Source organism: Grammomys surdaster, unplaced genomic scaffold, assembly GCF_004785775.1.
Source record: "Grammomys surdaster isolate TR1022 unplaced genomic scaffold, NIH_TR_1.0 126248, whole genome shotgun sequence".
In the NCBI taxonomy this organism is placed as follows: Eukaryota; Metazoa; Chordata; class Mammalia; order Rodentia; family Muridae; genus Grammomys; species Grammomys surdaster.
In genome coordinates, this window is record NW_021621048.1 from 8,035,302 (window position 1) to 8,048,258 (window position 12,957).

The 12,957-nt window shown below is 46.2% G+C and overlaps 1 protein-coding gene across 1 annotated transcript in view; it reads right to left on the minus strand.

Annotated features, from left to right (window-relative positions):
• Positions 1-7,972, minus strand: part of Clstn2 (calsyntenin 2) — a 598,183-nt gene extending 590,211 nt beyond the window's left edge. Inside the window, exon 1 of the mRNA XM_028758966.1 lies at positions 7,679-7,972. Coding sequence (XP_028614799.1) covers positions 7,679-7,793 — 115 coding nt within the window. The 5' untranslated portion in view covers positions 7,794-7,972. The remainder of the gene's footprint in view (positions 1-7,678) is intronic.
• Between the last annotated feature and the right edge of the window lie 4,985 nt (positions 7,973-12,957).

Here is a 12,957-nt window from a genome sequence, read left to right on the forward strand (position 1 = left end):
GGTATGGAGAGCAGTCCTGGGTAATAACTCATATCTAGGTTAGTTAATTGGGAAACACCTCTTATTGTATAGGCATATTGTTATTGAGCATTACCAAACATATAAAGTCTTTGATTAATATTTAAGCATTAAAGTCTCATTTCCTACCAGGCCCGTGTGGATGGCAGGATGGTCTGGGCACAGCCCAGCCTTGCGGAGACACCATGGAAGACTGGCAGATCCATCTACCACTCTGGCGGCTCATGGGTGGCAGGGCTGGTGTCTCTGACAGCCTGAGCAGGCATTCTGAGCCGAGCAGTTGTGTATTTTGCTCATGGCCACAGGCCTTGCCTAGTCGGGAACATGGTGGCTCCGTATCACAAGACAGATCGGGTGCCGCCATTTTAAGTATCTCTCGCAACAGAAGACGACCCCGGGATGTTCCCATAAGGCCTCAGGCTCTACCTGCACCCATTCGAACAGACTCCATCCCTCACCAAACCTAGAGTTGATGGGGTATACCTTACTCAATAAACCAGAAGTTTCTTTGCAACATTTGGCCTAAGAATGAGGCAGAAGTGTCTCTAGCTTCAGATATAGGGTGCTAAGTGGTTCCTGGCAGCAGGAGTGAGAAATCGTGAATACCTACCCATGTTCTCAAGCTATGGAAGTGCAAAGAAACTGCTGCTCAAAGGAATCATAAATAACACATCCTAAGACGGGGACTTCAATATTTTTGAAGGGTTTCCTTTCTCCTCCCTTCCAACTTTGATATATGTACTTACTTAACAAGGGTCTGGGGAGGGTTAATTGAATTAATATATGTAAAGTGCTTTAAGTTTGAGGAGAATGCACAATATAAATGGAAGTGTCACTAAAAAGGTTAATCTAATTTACATCTAACACTTTCAGTTCATGGTGTTAATGAACTATATCCTTTTAGAGCGTGATTAATTTATAGAAATGTGATTATTTTTCCTAATGCTATATATGGGTCAGCTTCTCCTATTACTATAGCTAACTTTATAGGAAAACTCAACATTTTATAAATTAAGATAATAAATCAAATGCTCCTGTAATGGTTATAGTTCATTAATTACAAGGAGACATGCATTAGATTAACATTTATCTGTTTTAATTAATTTGCTGCAATGCAGTTATCCATGAAAATTGGAAAAATGCTTGACATAATATTAACAGTTTTTGCTGGGATTCTGCTGAAAATTCTGGGCTTGGCACAGCTGTATTCAATGTCTGAGCACAGGGAGCATCGGCAGTATGGCACACGCATCAGAGAACTGGAGTGGGACTCCTTGCTAAATTCAAACTTCAGAAAATATAATTAACTGAGTCTACAAGACAAGATGAAGGGAGAAAGATCTAAGGCTTTGTTTGGGGGCTTGGAGTCCCAAAGTCTCAAAACAAATTTCTTAAATATGATCACTTAATTTCCTTAGCTACTTTACCCTTTCAGAGGACATGCAGAGCTATCTATCTGGATATCTGGAATTTTTGAGGTAGAGGAAATGGGCGCCATGGATATCCTTCCAACTTACAGAAAATCAGACGCCCAGAGGCTCTGACCCCAGGGACTGTCCCAGCTCATTCGTGAATACAGACCATGAGAACTGAAAACCAAAGGCTTTCCCTAACACCCCACAGTGATTTCTACTCAGAATTAAGTGAAGGCTGCACATGTATTTAACCACATAATAAAACATACATTGTGGAGAGTGGCGGAAGACACAGAAGTGATGTGCTTTTATTTTAAATTGGCAATTTTCACATGACGACTCAATGCAACAACTCCAAAGAAATAAGTCATAATTTTGGCTGGTTAAACATTCTCAGATACAGCGAGGACAGTGTCTGCAGGCTCCAAGACCAATTTAAGGCGACATCATCAAGGTCTTACTCCTTCACACCTTTTAGTGTGAGGCTAATGTCCTGATTCTTTTGGGAATTTTAAACCCCTACGAAGCAGAACCTGTGAGTTGACAGGGGAAAGGCCAGGCCAAACTCAAGAAGTAGCTCTGAGGTACACAGCTGAGTCTTGGAGGACTTTTAAGTGCTCCGAGAGGCACATTCTTGAATACAGTGCTTAGCAACAGTCTCAAAGGGATGAGCGGCACGTTTTCCTTTAGAGATCCACGGTCACAATCTTCTATGGAAACAGGAAGATGGCATGCACTTTGAAGGGGCAGAAAACAAGGAGAAAACGTGGGAGAGCAAAGCCCCCACTGGAGAGCAGATCATCGGGAGAAGCAGGGGGTTACAATCAACACCATCCACATTAGAAACCCCAGAAGCTCTTTAAAGAAAAGCACAGCTCCTTCTTAAAGACAGTTGCACCAAACTCTTGGTAAGGAGTGATCCAGGAACCAGCTAGCTGCTTTCTCTGCTGGAGGTGAGACACAGCAAGCTAGGAGGTGCTTTGGGGGAAGGAGACAAACCAGGCTCACTCCAAATCAAGAAAAAGGGCTAAGATTCAGGTAGCAATTTTGAAGGATTCTCAGAATGGCATTACCTTAAGTCCCATGGAGCCTCTCTGACCTCCCTCCGGACCTCCTTCAAGTTCACCTGCAAATCACTCTGCTAAGTGAGGCTACCAACAGGGAATCCATGCTGGCCATTCTGTTCTGGGTTGGGAATTTCAGTCTCAAATCCTCCTTGGAGCTTCTTCTGATTCCTGTTCCTAGAGTTCGTATGAGGGTCAAATTGTGACAATCACATTAAGATAGCATCAGAAAGGGAGCATGCTTTCAATAAGCATGCACTATTCTATCAGCTCTGGATCCTGGGTGCAGGCAGGGGAGTCAGTGCTGTGTGCGCTTGCTCTTCACCTTGGTCAGTCCTCGAGCTGGGGGCCTTCCTACTACTTTGCATTCGTCCTGTACTCACCCCTCTCTACTCACCCAGTCTCCACTTACCCATCAAGACTCCTCTCATTTTCTCCACTAAGCTTCCCCAGACTTCTAACCTTGTCAATTTCCTCCTCCCTTACAGGTCATCGGGGCTCTAAGAACAATCTACCTCTTGTTTTGGAGTTTGTGTTATTGTCTTGATTCTTCTCAGATAGGAAAATGGAGTCCAGAAACCGCATTTACTGCTCAGGCTAAATAACAGAGCCCACGGCATATTTGGATAATTCTAACTCCCATCGCAGGCATCCTTCTGACCTCCTGTCTGTGTCTTCCCTCACAGCTCCCTCTGTCCTCTGCACTGCAGAGTGTCAGTGGCTTCAGTTCAATGGGTTCCAAGGCCTCCCAGTGGTCTTTCCTGAAAACCTAATCTTCCGATGGAACCATTTCCACAGGGTCCAATTATTGAGAGCTAAGTAATAATGAAGAATGTGATAATGAGTCCCAAGCTGTGTTTCGGTCATCATGGTTTGGGTCACCCTCATCCCTGAAAGTACAAATCAGCTCAGATGTGGGGCATGCCATTGATGAAGAGGACCACTTATCTGCTGTCTAGGATTGCAAGCTGGGAGGCAAGTAGCAACCTGGCTGATGAGCCGCTTTTATAAGCCAAATCACACCACATGAGTTACTCCTCCAGAAGCCAGAGCCTCCCACATTGCTGGTGCTTGCACATAAAGATACACTTGCTTATTTATATGTGCATAACACGCTCCCAAACCTTACTCTCAGCTCGTTCTGCAGGAAGTTTCAGGCTGGCCATTAAACGGTAGTTGCAAAGGCATTCACAGAGCCATAAAGGATGAAAGAGGTTTCACAAGTTACATCAAATGTGTGTATGTGCATGTGTGTTTGTATGTATATGTGTTATTTGCTCATACATGCACAGTCCTCATACAAAGGGAAACTAAAAGACAGAGAGAATTGAGTTTTAGCTGATTAGACAAAGCTATTCCATTTCAAAGAAGTCAGACAAGGAAAGTTTCACCAAGTTGGTTACTACTAGAACCAGGTTTTTGAGGATTAATAATTAAAGTTATTGTGTATTCTGTGTCCTTTACTCCACAATCTAAAATAGAAGCTTTCTGAATACTGTTATGACAACCAGCTTGGGAGACAGGGCTCGGTAGCTCCACTTTATAGATGTGGAAACCAAAGCTCGAAGGATGAATTCATTTGCCTAATATCATCTAATGAGAGAATAATTGGGCCGAGATTCAAAGTCAAGTTTCTCTGGCAGCTACACTCAACTTTCACTTTTCAGGACAAGAAAAAAATCTAAATGTTTATGTCAAAAAAAGGATACTATCCCGGATTGCATGTAGTTGTGTACACTCCTGGCTGCTCATCGCACAACTGAAGGCCAGCCCAAGCAGTACAGAGAAGCTCTAACACCCACAGATCAGTCTGGGATCGGCACGCCTGAGGCAGAGGCATGCCTTTCTGGGAGGGGCCATCCCGGGAAAGTTCCTAGAGAAGACCATGCTGCCGTGTGACCATACTTGGGTAATAATGAGAATACAGCTGAGGAAGACCTTCTAACTGTAAGACCAGAGGTGACTAGGGATGGAGTATACTCTGGTTCAGTGCTGAGAAATGTTTGGGCCTTAGTGTTTCAGCTGGAGAGGTAACTCTATGGCCCGTTTAAGAGCCATGTGCTACTTGCCCAGGATGATTGAGTACAATTCTCTGCAGGAATGTACATCACACCCTTCAGGACAGGTGGTGCAATGTGTAATACTGAGCAGTATTCAAAGGTGGTTGTTTCCAGTCCGTGGATGAAAGAATAACACTGCTTCATTGAGCCAGAACGCTGGTTTCCACAGGTATAAGCAAGTTCTGATTCCCACCTCACACACAGGCCTGTTTACATGCTCACCAGGTTAGCCTGTAGTAACTGACAGTCTATATACTCAAGGACTGTGCTGAATGATCTCTATGCCTGAAGTCTGGCACCTAGAAAGAGAATATATACTGAGCCCTTGAGGCTGTGAGACCACTGGCATTTTATTAAACTTAGTGTAAACCTTCAGGTAACTGTCTGGAGTTCATCATCTTTCTCTGATACATTGTGCCTTTCTCTAGAACAGTTACCAAGCATTGCTCATAGTACATGTGTATATAACCTGGTCGCTTTAAGGAATCCAAGAAGGGATTGTTTTTTATGTGTTTCCTAGGCATGGGAGGATGAAGAAGCAGTTCTAACTGCCCAGCTACTTCATCATGTCTGCTTCTGGAACACGGTTGCACTGTAAGCTCAACATTAGGTGGAAAACCCCAGCAGTGGTCAGGAGTTAGCGTCTAGGTCTCCTGCACCAAGAAGTAAGAAATGCAAAGGCAGAACACATTGCTATACAGACCCACCATCTCACAGGCATTAGAGACCAGGGGAACACTTGTAAACAGTTGTGCAGAGGGTGTGTACAACTCAGGAGGTCTGCACCACTCAGCATGGCAGCTTCACACACACACACACTCTCCCGGTTGTCTTCTTTCTCCCTGTGAACTCAGAAGTGCACCTAGAAAGACAGCAATCCCTCTGTTCAGTCTCTCTCACGGGCCCTCCTGAGCCTTCTCCTTTTTGATGGTGGGAACAGAAACGATAGAAACCTTAAAAACAGAGCTATCAGAGGCAGTGTGTGTTATTACATGCAAAACTCAGTTGTATTGTTCCTCCCAAATAGTCCTCAGGGATTATATGATTTAGAAATGTGAACTTCAAGTGCACTGAAATTAAAAAAAAGCCTGCCCTGTAAATGTTAAGTAAACTGTTATAATAAATGTGTCTGTTGTGACCAAATATTACTTGTTTATAAATAAATAAATAAATAAATAAATAAATAAATAAATAAATAAATAAATGGTGCTCTTTGCAGCCCCCTTGTGGTTTGAAGGAGAAAGACAAGGAGAATCCAGAGTAGCTCCCATTCTCAAGGCCAATAAACTTTTACAGTAGAATGGCAAATGGCTTTAAACGTGAAATGGATATATTCTAAGTGAATAAAATTACGGATCTAGATTATTTTCTACATAATTATTCACGTAATCTAGGTCTGTGGAAGCCTGCATTTGTTGTTGATTTCCACTCTCTCCCGCTCCTCTCATGCCGTGTTCTCAGTGAACTCAGCAATGTGTTACACACAGAGTTCTCTTCCCAAATTACTCCTTCCCTAACCCTTACTCACTGCGAGCTCTCTACTTGCAGCAATGTGATAGACGACCTCGGAAGAATGAAATCTGCCTGCCTATCAAAGTGTCCGTACGGGAAGGAGAACAGACTGTTTGGACACTCGTTTTTTTATTCTTTACCAGAACAACAGCATATCACATTGGTCCCTTCATACAGACAACCTTTTACCATAACACTTTAAAAAAGACATTTTCATGATTAATTTTTGAGAACAAAAAAATTAAGAAAGAAGAAAGAAATTCCTTGTTAAGGAATGAGGAGAGGTGAATGTTAGAAGGACACCTGTGCATAAAATCTTTTCCAGATTATGTCCCCAGAAATTTATAGACTAAAAAGAATGGGAATACCTCTCTTCCCAAATTTATCACTTGCAAATGACAGGAGAGGTAGCTCTCAAAGTCCAGACAAGGCAAATGGAACGGCCTGCTTCCCCAACTCTCCAGTCTCCGGAGAGATACAGGCTGCTGTGAGCTCCATCCCAGCTGGGCTAGCAAGCCTCTAAATCAAGCTGTCTCTACTTGTGAATGTTTTTCCAACAAGGACAAAAACTCTGTCTTCAAAATATCGCCAGACAGAATTCAAAGGACCACATATTCCCCGTTCACCTGGCAGAAACCGAAAGTATGCCCTCCTCGTCAATAGCGCAGAGAATCAACAAGTTACCACTTAAGCCAAGCGCTCCGTCCAGCAATCCGCTACAGCCTCCCCAGCCCACCATCATCCGCCCCAATTCGGCTCCTATGATGCTTCCCAACCATAGGCTACCGCGTGACCTTCTGTTCCAGACCCGCCCTCCAGATGCGGGCTCCCCAACCTGCGCTTCTCCTAGCGCTCCCAGACAGCAGTCAAAGTCTGGGGCTTGCCGGCTTCTAGGTTCCACGATAACGCCAGCTTTCAGGAGAATCTTGGAGGATTAGAGAGGTCAAGATCAATTAGAAAGACCAGAGCGGAGCTCTGGGCTCGGAGACTCGGACCTCCGGAGAAAAGCAGAGTGTGAGCCGCAGTAGGAACCATCACATTCCGCGCTTCTTCCGGACTCTGCCCATCTTGAGGGCGTGCGTTCCCAGGGGAGCCAGAGCCCGCGCTGCGGAGCCCGCGGAGCGCCGGGGTGCGGGCAAGGCTTTCAGGAGCCTACAAGTTCCCACGCCATCCACAAGCCGATGTACCAGTCCAGCTCGGCTCGCTCCTTTGAAGACACCCCTGGTTCTTGCCCCCAAGGCAGAAACAGACAGACACCTGCTTCATCCACCCGCCCCTCCTCCAAGCCCCGCTACAGCGCCCATGTCCTGCCTTACTCCAAGCATCCCTGAGCCAAGCCTGCGATGCTCCCACCCCAGCTCACAGGGTCCCCAAAGTTCTCTGTACTCCATAGACCTCCCCTTCTCCGTGGCGCCAGGACCCCGCCCAGAGGTTGGGCTGGAGAACCCCTTGGGTCCACAGCTTAGGGCGCTGACTTCGAGGACTGTGCGCGCAGAAGCCGAAGCTGCCACAAGAAAGGGTGGGTGTTGCACGCGTAAGCCTGGGGTCTGCCACCCTCGAGCCCGCCCTGCCTCCTTCTTGAAGAGGAACAAACTTCCCCAGCACCCACCTTTCGCCGCGAGGAGGCGGCGCCGCCGGCTGTCCCCGCCGTCGCCGCTGCCGCCGCCGCTCCCTACGCCCAGCGCCAGCAGGAGCGGCACCAAGCACAGCCTCCCCGGCAGCATCCTCGCCGCCTGAGCCGCCACCGAGCTGCTGCCGACGCCTACAGCCCGCGCCGGCCTCGCCTGCCGGTGTCCGCCGGTGTCCGCTGGTGCCTGCCGCGCAGCCTCGCTGTAGCCGCCGGGTGCGCTTCAGGAGCCGCCGCCGCCGCCCTCACCCACCGCCTTTGCTGCCCTTCGCCGCGCCGCTCGCTCGCTCGCCGGCAACAGCAGCACTCACTGGCGCGGACCCGGAGCGGCTCCGGCGCTCACCCCGGGACGGCTCGTGACGTCACGGAGGGAGGGAGGTGGCTCGTGCATATTCATGAGACGCGGACATTGGCGCGGGGTTGCGCGCTCCCCCGCCTCGCAGCTCCGGCCCCCAACTTTCCTCAGCCATCCCCTTTGCCGCTTGCTCGCGTGATCTGGCTCGGTCAGGCGCCGGCTCCGGGGGGCTGGGAGGGACCCTTGCAGGAGGCTCCAGGGGAGCCTTGGGGCCTGGCGTCCCTCCTGCGGTTCTTCAAACTGCTGCCGCGAGGCACTGAGAGCGCCACCACCAAGTGATCACCCGCAGCCTGAGGACCTTCTGCCGAGATGCTGACGAACCTACCGTGATGCGCCCTTTGAGCCGACATCCCTGTGGAGGGGCCAGGATGATGTCTCTACGGGCCCTGCCCTTGGCTATGGTCTAGGGATGGACGCTCTATGTCGCCTGGTCTGGGGAGGGCGCCAAGCGTTCGCTAGAGCAGCAAACGCCAGTGCCTCTAGGAGTTGTAGGGCAGAGATCGCTTAGGTTCTGCGTAGCAATGCCTGGGCTCTGCGCCATTTCAGTGAAGCAGGGACAGCCACTGCTGGAGTCAAAGGGACTAACTAAAGTCAGAAAAGGCAACCTTCAAGTCTGCAGTGGGAACCACATTCAAACTTCCCCCTCAGAAGTTGCCACCTTTACATTGTCACTACCTAGGTAAAGAGTATGTCATTTGGTGCCATGCCTTCTAAAATCTCAACCCAGGGAACACTGTCCCTGGAGGTGGGGTTCATATCCTTCTCCACACTCCCGACCACACTCAGGACTCAGGCTTCCAAAGGATCAAGAAGGTTCCAAGCAAAATCAACAAATGGCTCTGAATAAACCACTGGCTGTATTTCCATAGGTGTGCTATTTTCTCACGATCCAAGGGTCATATGTAATTGAGAAATGAGGTAAACAGAAAAGCACAGAAACAAACAAAATTATCCTTTCGTTCATCGTTCGTTCAAGACATTTCATGAGCACTAAACGATTGTGGATGCCAGGTTAGGCAACAAAGAACCCTGGGTCTTTGGCCCTCTTGGAGAAACCAAAGGGGATGAAAGCAGTTAAGGTCTCCACGTTATGGTCTTGCACATTCTTTATGTTGCTAGATGCGAGCCTGTACAAATCAATTAGCCAAATGTGTATATTGCAACACTGACTGAACAGCATCTCATAATTAATAAGTGTAGTTCGGAGTACTCAACCAAGCCATAAAATACATTAAGAGCCTTCTGCTGCCCAGCCTCCCTGTGTGGTCCTGGCAACACACTGGGAGCCCTGTGGTGGTGAAAACAGACTTCAACACTTGAGACACCAAGAGGTGCTTGTGAACAGCTGCAAATCCTAGTGGCTGCAGGAGGCTCAGCCCAGGCTGTGCTCTTTGCCTGCAACTCCCCTTGAGTCCCAGAAGCAACACCTGTGCTATTGCTCTTGTTTCCGGAGGAAATGGGAGCTTAGCAAAGTAAGGTCACTCTTTCACCCAAGGAAAAGAGCTACTAAATACCAGGCCAACATCAAGACCTCATCCTTCTCAGATTTTAAAGTCATGATCCAGAAAGAATGCCCTGCAGAGGTGGATGCTGACTATGCAAAGTCAGAGAAGCCAGTGAAGGAGAGAACTGTAAAATTGGCTCATTTTCTTTCCTTTGTGCTCCATCCCATCAGGCTGATATTTACTCCCTTTGTTTACTCAAATAAGAACCTCCTTACTGACTGAACTCCATCCCTGGAGGTCCTTATGCTAACTGTTGTTAAAGTCAACTGGTCCCAAATATTTGACATGAAGTTTCAAATTTGGACCAAATAATGAGAAGTAGAACATAGAATTAATTATAAAACATCCCCAAGCAGGAAATGATCAGGAAAGGATAGCACAGAGAAACACAATAGGGCTAGGGCACATACCAAATGGCACAACATGGCAAGTCCTCCTTGTGGAGAACAGAACATTTCTAGATCAAGCTCTAGAGTAGCTTCTGTTTAGCCACACCTCTCTGGAGCTGATCCCTCTTCTACTCCAACTTTTAGCTTGGCTGTGTGGTTTGCTTTGACCTAAACAGTAACATTCTTGATTGGTTTTTTCTTTCTTGGACTCCTGCCTGTCATAAGAAGAAACTCAGGCTAAACCTGCAGAAGAGTCAGAGATGCTGGTCTACATTGATACAGGATAGCTGAGCTGTCCCAGACAGCTAATGCTACTTTAACCTGGTCGGTACAAATGGCCCACACATTGCCCACAGACACATGAGCAAGCTCAGGCAAGATCAGCCAAGCTGGGCACGCATCAGAACTGTCCAGCTGACAATTAAAAAATATAAATGGTCGTTCCATTAAATCACTGTGTTTGGGAGTAATTGATTAGGCAATACTATATCCACTGCATAAGGTCATTACAAGAAGTGAAAAATGAATATGAGACACCCAATATGCTACACATGGTCAATGTTTCATAAATGCAAAAATGTCTCTGTCTTCACCTACTTTCCAAGGCTCTGAAATGCCCGTCAAGCCATGATATGACTTGCTTGGGTCAGGGCTAGAGTAAATACAAGTATTTTTAAGATACATCTTCTTATGTATCTTAAAAATACCTAGATCACAAGAACTTCTAGGCATGCTGTTTGTACGTACAGTGCACCACTCTGCTGTACACTTCTCCTGGGCCACTCCAGATACAAGGATTATATCAAGCAACCCAGCAACCAATGGATCCCATTTCCTCATGCTAGATTGGGTAATGGGGATCCTATATTTCCTGGCCTCATTAATTCTTGCAACAGTAGTTGCTATTTCCTACGTTATTGTGATCGGATTTCTACCTCCCAAAGTTTGAATAACGTATCAACATTCACATAATTGAGCAGAATATCAATTCACATCTGCCTAATTCTCCATTCTATCTTTTCCCCCATATGTGATGGATTTAGCGAGAGGCACAGGGGAAATATAAGCAATGAAAAAATTGGATCAGATCAGAAAAGGTAGCTTTGGGGTTTGACTTTTTAAATTGCTATCCTTCATCACCTTCAAGTAATGACCATTTAAGTAACCAATTATCACCAAAGTGGTGATCCACAGCTCCGAGTTTGTTGGGGCACACTCTTTATCCTTGACTTGCTCTTGCTTCCTTTAAAGGCCTCACTCAAAATTTCACCAGCTAGAGGCCTTTGGTGCTATAAACCTCTAATCCAGGACCCCACCTGCAAGACAATAACGAATCTTCAGCAATTCAACTGGGTCAATAGTTTTAACAAATAAGTATCTCCCCTGCTCTAGAAAATAGAATCTCACAGAAATGGCTCTCACATAAACACAGCCGTTCTTGCTCATTTTCACCAGGGTCATTAATGTTTTGCCTAATTAAGCCCCAAAACATAGCCCCTGAATAATTTAAGCAGAATAAATGAAGAAAATAAAGAAATTATACCTACTTATGGAAACTTATTTTTAAAAAAGAAAATTAAATGGAAATTTTCTACATAATCCATGTTTAATTCAGCTTAAAAAGTACTTAATGTTGAAGAAAAGGGTGATGTACTGGCTGGTATTATGTCAAGTTGATGCAAGCTAGAGTCATAGGAGAGGAAGGATCCGCTGTTGAGGAAATGCCTCCATAGGATCCAGTTTAAGGCATTTCTCAATTAGAGATCAAGGGGGAGGGCCCAGCTCATTTGTGGGTGGTGCCATCCTTGGGCTGGTCATCCTGGGTTCTATAAAAAAGCAGCCTGAGCAAGCCAAGGGAAGCAAACCAGTAAGTAGCCCTTCCATTGGACTCTGCATAAATTCCTGTCTCCAGGTTCCTGCTCTGCTTGAGTTCCTGTCCCGACTTCCTTTTGGTGATGTGCAATCCTAATAAACCCTTTCTGCTCCAACTGGCTTTTGTTGTTGTTGTTGTTGTTATGGTGTTTTATTGCAGCAATAGAAACTCTAAGTCAGGTGAATCAATGGCACTCAAAAAACTAGAATTGCAAATGTTTCCCCAACACTATCCCTGCAGGAAAAACAGAATCTCCATGGCCCAAGAGCAACTAAATGTGTCATTGAATTTTCCACAGTGCTCTGAAAAAAACTGACACAAAGACAGATGCTGCTGATACAAGAGGAATTTGTTTGGTAAGTAGGTAGGTAGGTTGGTTGATTGGTTGGTTGGTTATCTGGTTGGTTGGTTATCTGGTTGGTTGGTTATCTGGTTGGTTGGTTGGTTGGTTGGTTGGTTGGTTGGTTGGTTGAGTAAGATTTGGTTGATTGGTTGGTTGGTTTTATGCAGGGGGTGGTGGTGGCTAGGAACACTTTACACATTTATCCTTAAATGTGTAAAGAGGAGATGAAGTCTTAAGTCAGTGTATATTGTTGATATGGGCACAGTGATGTCAAGGATGCAATACCTCAGACCCATGGGAATGGCAAACCCTTCTCCCCCATCACTGGGCAGAAGGAAGCTCAGAGGGAGGGCAAAGCCTTCTCTAGTCTGAGTCAAATGTGGGAGTGTGCAAACATTCCAGCAGCTGCAGCTTCCCCCTCCAGATGTTTATAGGCTAAGACTGCAGCCCAGAGACACCTGCTACCTGGATTAGCTAGTGTGCTCTACATAGCACACTGATGTTCTAGGTTTTTTGAATAGTGGTCAGTGTCACCACATCAGAGTGCATGTGACACACCTGACCCCAGCTTTTCTGTACATGTGTCTGTCTGTGTGTTTGCCCTTTCTTCATCCCAGTCACTCAGTCGGGTCAAGTTCCACAGGTTCATTCTTAATGTCTTGATCAGAAAAAAAAAAGAAAGAAAAGAAAAGGAAAAAAAAACATATGTCATTTATTACAGTGAGAGATTATTCCTAAATACTGTCCTATGCTCATCTTGGAGATACACACACACACACACACACACGCACACACA